This window comes from Dreissena polymorpha, chromosome 3, assembly GCF_020536995.1.
Source record: "Dreissena polymorpha isolate Duluth1 chromosome 3, UMN_Dpol_1.0, whole genome shotgun sequence".
Classification (NCBI taxonomy): Eukaryota; Metazoa; Mollusca; class Bivalvia; order Myida; family Dreissenidae; genus Dreissena; species Dreissena polymorpha.
Window position 1 is genome coordinate 88568189 of NC_068357.1, and position 12271 is coordinate 88580459.

A 12271-nucleotide genomic window follows, 5' to 3' on the forward strand; every position below is an offset into this window, starting at 1 on the left:
TCGCTCAATGGGTCAAGTTACCCACGGGTACTACTTCCCCGTACCCCTAAACTTTTTTTCTTACCAAAAATGTTTCGTACGCAAATTTTTTTCGTACCAATTTTTTTTTCGTACCCAAAATTTTCGTACCCAAATTTTTTATCGTACCCAAATGTTCGTATCAACATACACAATTGTGGTGATATAGATAAACTTAAATTGATGTTTTATATCCATCCTCTTCAAAAGCATCGTCACACCAGTACTGCCAGTACTTTGATTATTTATTTGTGGCCACAATTAATTCCGGGTGTGTAGAAATACCGAAATCCCCGTAATTACCGAAATCCCCCGAAATCCCCCGAAATCCCCAATAATATTTATTATTTATCAAAATACTGCGGATATTAAGATAGAATATTGCAAAATTCAATCAGTTCACTGATGAAAAATTGTTTTTATCCATGTTTGGTAGTGAAAAACTAAAATATATTATATTTCGTTGATTTTGAGCGTTACAGTGACTTTAAAAGTTTTAAGTTAAGTGCTAAATAAAAAAGGACTAAAAACGGAAACCAAAATGACGCCAGTGGCATCATTTTCTCTTTCAGTGAAGGGTAAGCAATACGAATTTCTGCGTATGCATAATCAATGAGTATGCACTGCTCTTTCAAATAATTTCTGTTAACGCATTTGATGTTATGATTATGGAACATTTTTGCGTCGGATAATTGCCCGATATAATCATGGTTCTATCGTATAAGTTATGCTTGATAGTTATGAATCAACAAAAAAACTCGTCTAAGAAATCGACGCATGTAATTATAAATATGAATTGGTCATTTAACGCTGTGTAAACGGTAAAAGAGTATCGCTCTTTTTTTATAAAAGGCATCGGGAATTTCGCATATTCCATCGCCCGCAGAAAGCTTCTTGGGAAAAATTTATCCGATTATCGTACGACATCCGCAATAAATATTACAAGCTTTCTCTTCATCGTGATCAACTGGCGGAGGATGTTCGTGATCTTTATAAAAGATATATCAAATAACATTATTTCGTATATGCTTCAGCAATAAAGAACCAACAATAACAGACAGAACAAGTTGAATGGATAATTTTTAAAGATTGTCGTGTGTGCTAGAAGTTGGGACTTAATGTTCATTGTGTGAGGAACACATATTAAAAACATATTTGTAGTGTAATCTTTTTCGTTACCATGACGATTCGGTGGGCTACTTACGCATGTATTTGCAGATTCATTATTTCCAACAAAAAAAAAAGGACCATATGGTACGAAACGTCTTATTTAATCAAGTAGGCCCAATAAGTAATGAAAACAATTTGGAAAGTCTAAAATTGTTCCCGATACACGCTTTCTCCTCAATTAAAATTAAAACTATTATATTTTAAAGTACATTCTAGTAAAATGTCCATTGAAGTTACAAATAATTATATAACAATGAAAATGCAATTTTGAAAACATCGTTTTTTCGAGACACACGACAAAAATTACATAGATATACCGGTACTTACGAGCCATTTCGTGCACCTTTATTCCAAAAGGAAGATAAGTTTAACACTACAACTAATATTCATCCTCCGAAAATCTGCGATGTTATGCTTAAAAGTCCGATGGATAGTGTCCGCGACATGCAGAAAGATTGGTTCTTGTGTCCCCTCGAATAACGTACCCCATTCTGCTAACAAGTACCGCTGATATAATGTTTCACTTGATTTATGCGTTGGAATTTATTTTGTATCAAATTTCCTTTCAAAAATACAAACACTAATTGGTAATTCATTTGTGCAGTGAATTAGTCTTGTGTTCGGGTGTAGTTATATATTGCAAAGTAATTGTATTTGTTTGAAGAATAAAGACCCAATATCTATTTCACTGTCGACCATTTAAACCGTTGTCAGTATCGAAGTGTTAAGTTCGCTCAGAAATCACACGACTTCAGCAAATAGTGCGACACAAGGTAGTAACTTCATGTAGTATCCAATTGTCGTATAGGCATGTACACTTAAATACGATTATTGCTGTTAACAGTATACCGGTAAATGATATATCTCAATAAGTTGTGTTAACTGCGTTTGCAAAACAATATACCCAATGAAATGATGTGTGAACATTCGATAATTCATTTTAAAGTATATATCAACTAGATATACAAAGTGAATCGTATTGATACTCATCTGTATTTGGAAACAACATACACACTTTACTCGATATTTTTATCATCGGCATGTTGAAGGTTAATGTCATGGAGAAGATGTTAATACATTGAATAAGTATGCTAGTAATTATTCTTAAAAGTTTACATTCATTTCATGTTGTTTTTTTTGTTTTTTTAAATAAAGACCTTTAAGCATGTTCAATAAAAAACGGGAACAAGAAGGAGTATTTTCTCCCTAAAAAGTATAAATAACATTTTCAGAAAGACGGAAAATGCGTTGAGGAAACTATCAAAAAGCGTAATGCGTTGAGGAAACTATCAAAAGCGTAATGCGTTGAGGAAACTATCAAAATCGTAATGCGTTGAGGAAACTATCAAAATCGTAATGCGTTGAGGAAACTATCAAAATCGTAATGCGTTGAGGAAACTATCAAAAAGCGTAATGCGTTGAGGAAACTATCAAAATCGTAATGCGTTGAGGAAACTATCAAAAACGTAATGCGCTGAGGTAACTATCAAAAGCGTAATGCGCTGAGGTAACTATCAAAAGCGTAATGCGTTGAGGAAACTATCAAAATCGTAATGCGTTGAGGAAACTATCAAAATCGTACGTTGTACGTCTGAAATCAATAATAAAGATTATAGAGAAACAAAACCGCACACTTTTATATGATGTATTGAAATGGTTACTTAATGGAAGTTTCTGAGAGAATATTTCGAAGACAACAGTTCATGAAAACGCTAACAAGAACAAATGCGCCTCTTGCTGGGAAAACGGGACTAAATGCGTGTGCACAAAGAGTCATCCCAGATTAGCCTGTGCAGTCCACACAGGCTAATCAGGGACGACACTTACCGCCTTTGCTGGATTTTCGTTGAAAAAGATACTTCGTTCAAATGAAAAATGCAACATCTGTTACGAGACTTCACGCACAAGCACTTAGTCCCATTTTACCAGAGCGAGGCTCGGCTGCAAAGCTTCAGCTAGAGTATTTCAGGCCTTTAATCATAAAGCAAAATTGAAACAAATCTTACTAAAAATCACACTGGAAAAGTTGACTTTGGCGACGTATCTGACGGGAAGACGATCAACGACAAACTCATGCGCTTACAACATAACTTTCAGGACGAAAGTGACAAACTACCATAACGTTTGTAAGTATATTTAGTACAGCGAATGGCACATCGCATAATATCTTATCTAGCATTGGCGATACTTAGCTACATTCTATTTACCGGTAAATGGCCTAGCTAGTAGCTATGGGTAATATGTTCTCTTTTATAATAAAATGCGACGTTATTCACATAATCTTGCACACTAAGCATACTTTTTGTTAAGGATTAAGAGAGTATTTTACGATTTTCGATAGCCAGTTTACCCAATAGAAGTGAAATAGACGTGAAATTGTTAAAACTATATTGACCCTAGAGGAATTTTTTATAAAGTTATGGCTTAGTTGTTATACTTAAAAATATGCATATTACTGAAATAAAAGGTAAAAATAATGTATTAACAATTGGTCTTATATAGTACACCATTGACATAACAAACAAAATTGCGTCCGACCGTAAGAAGAACCTAGCCGATATCGAGATTAAATGTCCCATCATATCATAATGGAACTCCATTTTTAAACTATGTATACAATAACAACGATTCGATGTGTTTTCTTTGATTTATTACGATTTTTTTATTTAAAGACAAAGGCTTAAAATACAGTTACGCGTTATCCCCAGGCTATCCAGTCATCAGAAACCAGTTCGAGGTCCAATTTCGGTCTCCCCTCTCTTTAACCGTATACATATATGGCGTGTCAATGGAATACAGATTATGAGTAAATTTCAAATAAGATACAATATGGTTTAAACTATGTGACAGCTTAAAACAACCATTACCACCTGACTATACATATTCAAAAGAATAATAATGACAGTTTACAAACAACTTTGTATTTTTGATTGTAGTTATTACTTCCCTTCCAATGAGTCTCGCATTAATGGCTCACAACTGTTTGACGTAAACTTTCGTGGATACGTTCTCACCCATGTTCTTGAATACAACTTCGCCATTTTCTTTGTAATCAGCATATAGAAAAGTATGAATTGTTTCAAACCCATATTTTTCAAAAATACGCTGAGCGTGTCCCGACGATACTTCGACTGTGATACACGGCATTTCGAGTGCAAACTGCGAGAAGAACATAAGCGCAGCTTCTATCAGCTTGAAGCCAAGTCCACGCTCCCGAAAATCCGGCCGAACGCCAAGATGTGGAAATTTTATAGCGACGTTGACGTCAAAACGCTTAAAGACGTTCATTTCGTTGTGTTTCTGGTAGATGAATTTCCATATGGTTTTCATTGTTTCATCTTTGATTTCATCGGTGTTCAATTGCACACTTCTCGTCAAGGTTAACGCGGTTTTTATTCCAATGATTTCATCGCTTGATTCATCGATCAAGATCAGCGATAAATGTTCGGAAAATCTACTTTTCAAGATTTCTTTAAGGCTGTCGTCTGCGACAACTCCCAAAGATTTACTCAGCGGCATGTCGGGAAAATAGTAGTCCGCAAGAAAGTCGACCAACGCCTGCATACGACCTTCTGAGAGTAACTCGAAGAGCAAGCCGTCTAGCGGTAATGCGGCATTGATGTCTTGCATAATCTAAAACAAGAAGAGTAGGACTATCCAATAGTAGTGTGAATTACGGGGGCTTATGGTAAGACAATATATAACAATTGCATGATGAATGATGAAAATCAAGTCCGAAGAAGCTGAATGTTGGCCAAGTTTGATCTGTAAGTGTGTCATTAACTTTAGAGGTACACATAGGTACGTAACACATTATCTTCTTATTGTGACCGCTTTATCCGGTTTTCTGCAAGTGGGCTCGACGCAAATTCTGTACTGGTCCATCGTAAGAAAACTGATACTTAAAGCTTAATGGAACATACTAGTGTTGTCCTTACAAAAAGTAAATAGACATTTACGGATCAATAGATTCTCTACGATCTCGTGATACATATGACGCGATTTCACTACATGTAAGTTTCTGACATACATGTTTTATCGTCATAAAGCATGTCCATATCAACCATATACTGCAAACATAATTCAATATATATAATATGTGTAATATTTCATATACAGGAGTGGCAATTAATAATTTAAATTGCGTCTTGCTATTCATAAATATCTAAATTAAAATTTAACAAGAGGGCCATCAGGCCCTAAGGCGCTCACATGAAAGCCAAAGGAACTAGACTATTCTGAAAAAAATGCAAGCTGATTCATGAAGATTATTTTGGACCAAAAAAGTGACTTTTAATATGCTTTTTTTTTATATTTGACCTTGTGACCTAGTTTTTGAGCTCATATGACACAGCTTCAATCTCTGGCAAAATTTCATTGGGACAAATGTTCTGACCAAGTTTCATGAAGATTGGCCTATAAATGTGGCTAATCTGGTGTCAATAAGTTTTCACTAAAGCCATATAAGGACAACTGCCCCCACCCCCCTGGCGGCCATGTTTTTCAACGAACCATAACCATTTTCAAACTCACTCGAGCTATTGTTAGAACAAATGTTCTGATCAAGTTTCATAAAGTTTGGATAATAAATGTGACTTCTAAAGTGTTAACAAGTTTTGGAGTAAATAGCCTTTTAAGGAAAAATGCCACGCCCCCTGGCGGCCATGTTTTTTAACTGATCTCAACCATTTTTGAACTTAGCTCAGATATTATTAGTTCAAATATTCTGACCAAGTTTCATGAGCATTGGACCACAAATGTGACTTCTAGAGTGTTAACAAGGTTTTACCATACAGTAAAGCCATATAAGGAAAACTGCCCCGCCCCACGGCGGCCATGTTTTTCATTCAACTGGAACCATTTTCGAACTCGTCCAAGATATTAATGGGACACATGTTTTGACAAAGTTTCATGAAGATTGGACTAAAAATGTGACTTCTAGAGTGTTAACAAGGTTTTATCAAAGCCATATAAGGAAAACTGCCACGACCCCTGGCGGCCATGTTTTTCAACCAACCGGAACCATTTTCGAACTCGTCCAAGATTTTATTGGCAAACATGTTCTGACAAAGTTTCATGAATATTGGACAAAAAATGTGACTTCTAGAGTGTTAACAAGGTTTTACTATAGCCATATAAGGAAAACTGCCACGCCCCCTGGCGGCCATGTTTTTCATCCATCCGGATCAATTTGTCAACTTGACCAATATTTTATTGGGACACATGTTCCCACCAAGTTTCATGCAGATTGGACTAAAAATGTGACTTCTAGAGTGTTAACAAGGTTTTACTATAGCCATATAAGGAAAACTTCCACGCCCTCTGGCGGCCATGTTTTTCAACCAACCGGAACCATTTTCGAACTCGTCCAAGATATTATTGAGACAAATGTTCTTACCAAGTTTCATGAAGATTGGACAATAAATGTGACCTTTAGAGTGTTAACAAGGTAAATGTTGACGACGCACAACGCACGACGCACGACGGACAAAAGGCGATCACAATAGCTCACCATGAGCACGTTGTGCTCAGGTGAGCTTAAAATAAACGTACCATTTCCATATATAATATACTCATATATGTACTGACTATTTAATGGCTATGTACTTAAGGGGCTTTTTCACAGATTTTGGCATGTATTGAAGTTTGTCATTAAATGCTTTATATTGATAATATATACATTGGATCTAAAAAGCTCTTAGACTAGTAAAGAAAATAATTAAATTAAAGAAATAGAAAAGTAACCCTCAACTGGGCTCGAACCACTGACCCCTGGAGTAAAAGTCTATCGCTTACACTACTCGACCATCCATGCTCATACTATGACATTTGTTTTTTATACTTTTTAGGACAACAACAAAACTCTCCAAATTATTAAATCGTTTCGCTTTTTAACGCTTTATAATGTTCAGGTTATTAAATCGTTTATAATTTCCGTGTCTTTAAATCGTAAAAAGATGCAAATAATGGATATTTTAGAGCATGGTTAATGTCAGTATTTCTGTTTCCTCACAAATATCATAACTACAATTAAAATTTGCGAATTTGTATTAAATTTTTCAATTTACCAAAACGTGAAAAGGCCCCTCTAAAGGGTTTTTAAAAATCATGAAAACCAAGTACAGGCATGTCTTTCATGGGACTTACTTTATATGGATACGGAGAATGAGATTTCAAGGGATAAGTTTGTTTTTTGTGGAAAACTATAAATAGTTAAATATTTTTTTCAGAGGGGTTGAAGCTTAGTTTGGCTAAAGACGCATTAAAAAGACCCCGAGTGTTCAGTTCCTTTTTCAATAACAACGAAAAAGACGAACACGTTTGTTGATTTTACCGTTATTATGATTTTTAATTCACGGTTGCCAATTTATTATGACAATCAACACCGTGGTTATTCTAATCAAGTTTTGGTCGATTAACTCTCATTTGACCACAAGATCAAAAAATGTATACATTAGCATTTCTTGTATAACATGTTTGAACATTATCGCTGCTACATGGTATAACTTTGTTTTATGATCATATACATGTACACATTGTATGTATTATATTGAATGAACAAACAACAACTCTCATTTGACAATAAATACCATTCTGAACATTCAGTTAAAAGTCATTTACCACAGTCCTATAATAGGTATCGTAATCTCGCGTTTTGGATATTTTCGGCGATGTAAATATTTTTTTAACAAATGACAAAATAAACGATGCAAAAAAAATAGGAAAACAATGTATATAGTTATAAACAAGTTTGTTTTAAATAGGGTTTAAAAAATCGGACAACTTGTCAACGTGTTTACCATAGGCAAAAATGACCGCCATTCGCCGGTTGTGTTCCGCGCATCAGTGACTGGGGTATTTTCGACGATCGCGTTAAACTTATAGTTCCATACTTATCAAACACGTTGAGTAGCATTGTCCTAGTTAATAATGAACATGCTTTAACTGCTTTTAAACGATTTTTTTTCACATAAATTAGTTAATTTAATAAAGTATTTACAGTTTTATTTACACGTCACTTGTGTATTTCATTAGTCCTCAGAAGTACACGTAGGGCAAATGAAACAGTCATAGGCTTAGTACCTTATTTGAAGTACAAAATGCCAAATATACACATCATTGACACAAATCAGAACATCTCTACATGACAAAGGTAATACAATACAAGTTTGTGTAAGTCCAAAGGGTAAAGTAGAGTTCTCACAAAATGCACTTATCAGACTCTGGTATGTGACTGTCATCGGAGTCGGATCTGACCACCTCTCCAAATGGTGGCTGCATTCGTTTGGTCTGAATGCCGAATTTACTTGTCATAGGCGGAGATGTGATGAACTTTTCTTCATCTGTAGACCTTTTGCGCTTTGATCCAAAGTGAAAATTGATTGCTCCAACAACAGAAGATTTGTTGTAGCTTTGTCTCCTTTACTGAGTGTCTTCATTTGTTTTTTCTTTGTTGTTTTGGAAAAAAAATGAGTCAGCTGATGTTTCATTTGATATTTCAGGAACAGTTTGACTTTGATTTTGGAAAGTCGCTGGTGGAGAAAGTTCTGACGAGCATATCACATTTGAATTTAGTGGAAATACACATGGTTTTCTAAAAGCTGTCTGGATAGTTAATGCAGTAAGGGTATTGGTGTACGCTCTGCAAGCAATTGCACAAACTTCATACATTGAGATGGCATTGCCAACCCTTTCTTGTATGTGTCTATGGCAAGCAGAGTTCCAGGCTTTTTCAATGGGCCCAATACACCAGACATTTAAAGGCTGTAACAGATGATTAGAGTAAGGTGGCGAAACAAAGAAAAGTATGTGTTCTTTTTTCGCCCATTCAATCAACGGCAGAGATACATGACTCTTGTGGCCATCATATAACAACAGACCATAACCGTTGTCAACAATATTAAAAATACATTCAGGCTTACTTGTCAAATCATATTTTTGCATGATGTTTGTTAGTTCTTTCAAGTAATTGCTAATATAATTTTGATTTGCTGACATGGAATGCAATAGTTCTATATTTTTAGGCTTCGCTCACCTCAAATATGGCCATCTGGACGTAAAGCCATAAAACCAGTCGATGCCTAATGTTTACAATTTCTGTCTAATTCCTAAATGGACAGCGTAGTCCGAAGCCAACTTAATGGCTTCTTGTCTTGAATAGTCATAACCTACTCGAGTCATGGTGTGCATGCGGTTTGCTAGGATTGCGTTTTGTTCCTGACTCAACAAAGTTGGCGACCCGGACCATAAGATGTTTATCTCAACACTGCCTTTAACACGGTCTTTTAAAGTGGTAATGGGCACTGAGAACATCTTTTCTTCTCTCTCAACATGAGTGCCATCTTCTACTACAGCTTAATAGGGCTCTTTTAGATTACCAGGGTCATACTTTCTGTAAGGACCTATAGAAAGATCTGTATTCTACAAACATATATATATATATATATATATATAAGCTGTATTTGTTAGTGCTAAACAAAATTCTTTAATGATGAAATTTCTTTAAAAATAAGTTTATCCATGAAAAAATCTTCTAAATGGTATCATCTTTTTTATCTTGAAAAGTAAACAAGTAAAGAAATATCACGTGACTGCCATGGCTTGTAGTTTGGGTTACGCAGACGAATTGGCAAGCATCGGAGTTGGTGTAAAGTAAAAATAAATTGTATTCATGAATGTCGATACTTTGGGATTTATTGAAAGGCATAAACATACTATATTAGGAATAATTATATGTTCATTCACCGTCCGTACAGCAATTGCAACTTAGTTCATTGCTCAATATATAGTCTCATTTATAAGACGCGCAAAGAATTTAGAGATACTTTTTATATAGGCTCAATTCTTTGGAACGTCTCATCGGGGAAAAGTCAAAAATGTGTTGGAAACCAGAAAGTTTAAATTTTCATGAATTTGCGTAAAATTGCAAAATAGCATTACCAACTCATTCAGTTTTAGTTCAGAAGTCCATTTTTACCTCAAATATCGTCGAATTGAAGTTAGAAAGGCATAAATTTATCGGTTAAACTTCTGCTTGAATCGCAAAACAATCACTGACCTGTAGCCATGTCATGAAGCTGATTTAAATACGAACCAATCAGAAGAAGGAATTACGGTGTAACGTGTACGCGTAATTTTATTTAACATGAGCATTTAACACCGGCTTTTTCTAGTATGCTAATCTTTGTCGATTTAATAAGCATATGTTCAAAACAGATATAGTGCAGTTTCTACTCACTCTTCTTCGTTTCAGCAAGTTTATGCATGTCTTTTTCGCACCTCTGTGTTGTTTTATGTACTTACATTCTACGTTACATAGGACGGTATACTGTACGATCTGTAGCAATATTATATATGTACAGTATAAAAATAAAAGATGTAATTTGTTCAGAACTTTTGAATTGTCACTTAAAAAAAACAATGCTAAATTAATCCAGAAAAGTATAATTACATCGGTTTACTATGTAACGCTCTGCACCACAACAGACGAACGCAAACTGTATTTTACGCTGTTTATTCTTCCGCATTTAAACCAGATGCTTTTCATCGAGGTCGTGTTATCGATTTAGGTTACGCATGCGTAATTAATTTCCTTCTATATTACATATAAAATAGTTGAAGTTCGATATAAATTTTTACCATCATCAAGCAATGACCCACTATATCATCATACATCATTGGAAAGATAAATGCATAAGCTTTTGAAAAATGGATCTCATTAAACTTTATGTGTTGTAACTCAAAATATTCACCTTAGAATAGGCAAACCGGTTTTGACAGCTGTGCAGACAACCATTAATCAAATGGTTAAACCGTTGGACGCTCCAAATATTACCAATCTAAAAAGTAGCTTAATATTTGAGAGCGTCAACAAGTTGGACTACTCAATATATAACCAAAATAAATTAAACGCGACTTCAACCGAGTAGATACAGTACGTATGTTTTACATCGGTTTATGTACAATCGTCGAAAATACCCGTCGAAATTACACGATGTCACGACCTATATTCCAGAGTAGGTTTAAAATAAATCATTTATAAATGTATCGAACGCATGGTCAATTACCTGTTCCAGTGTTTCTCGAGGTTTAACATTAAACTTCTCCTCCGACATCCTCCAAATAATGACCTTGGTCGACCTTTCGACTATCGGTTATATGGCAAGCGGTTCGACGCATAATCCCAAGAAACTAGGTTTCTCATGAGAACCTAGGTTCTCAGAATGAGAACCTAGGTTCTCGCTTGAAGATTGCACATGGCGTCAAGAACCCAAGTTTTCAAATGAGAACCTAGGTTTTCATGAGAACCTAGGTTCTCATTTGAAAACCTAGGTTTTCATGAGAACCTAGGTTCTCAGAATGAGAACCTAGGTTCTCATCAAAAACCTAGTTTCTTGGGATTATGCGTCGAACTGCTTGCCATATCCGTGGTTTTCATTTGGGAACCATAGGTTCTCTGAGAACCTAGGTTCTCATGAGAACCTAGGTTTTTTGAAAACCTAGGTTCTCTGAGAACCTAGGTTCTCTGAAAACCTAGGTTCTCTGAAAACCTAGGTTCTCTGAGAACCTAGGTTTTCAGAGAACCTAGGTTTTCAGAATTACGCGTCGGACGGCGTAAACTTGCTCGTTTGGAATACGGGACACATATTATTCATGGCGCAGGATCAATGGGGTTCACATATGATTACACACGGGCTGGACAGAATGAAAACACGCCGTTAAGAACTTTATTTTTGCAGATATCTCAAGTTATTGACATATGTTTGCAAAGTCTTTAGCGCATAAGTTTTTCTTGCAGTGTTGCCGATATCTTTCGATTGAATAATACATTATTACACAGAATCAATAGAGATAAAACATGTATTTTATACCATAATGATTGCTTCCTACATGTAGGTCACAGACATACTTAAAATAGAAAACTGTACCGTACAGTCGTTTGAGGCCCGAACAAGGGAACTGAATATTTGAAACTCATTTAATGCTGTAACAATGTATTATGTAACGATTGATCTGAATTTTTAGTCTCAAAATAATATTTACAATTAAAGATGCATTTCATAAACAGTTCATTTTTTTATTA

The 12271-nt window shown here is 35.3% G+C and overlaps 1 protein-coding gene across 1 annotated transcript; it reads right to left on the bottom strand.

The window, feature by feature from the left end:
* Nucleotides 1–3888: 3888 nt before the first annotated feature.
* Nucleotides 3889–11393, bottom strand: LOC127875168 (arylalkylamine N-acetyltransferase 1-like). Its single transcript, XM_052420026.1, has 2 exons — nucleotides 11256–11393; nucleotides 3889–4821 (listed from the first exon to the last, which is right to left on the bottom strand). Exons 1-2 carry the CDS (start codon nucleotides 11301–11303, stop codon nucleotides 4162–4164), a joined length of 708 nt encoding a protein of 235 aa, XP_052275986.1. The 5' UTR covers nucleotides 11304–11393; the 3' UTR covers nucleotides 3889–4161.
* Between the last annotated feature and the right edge of the window lie 878 nt (nucleotides 11394–12271).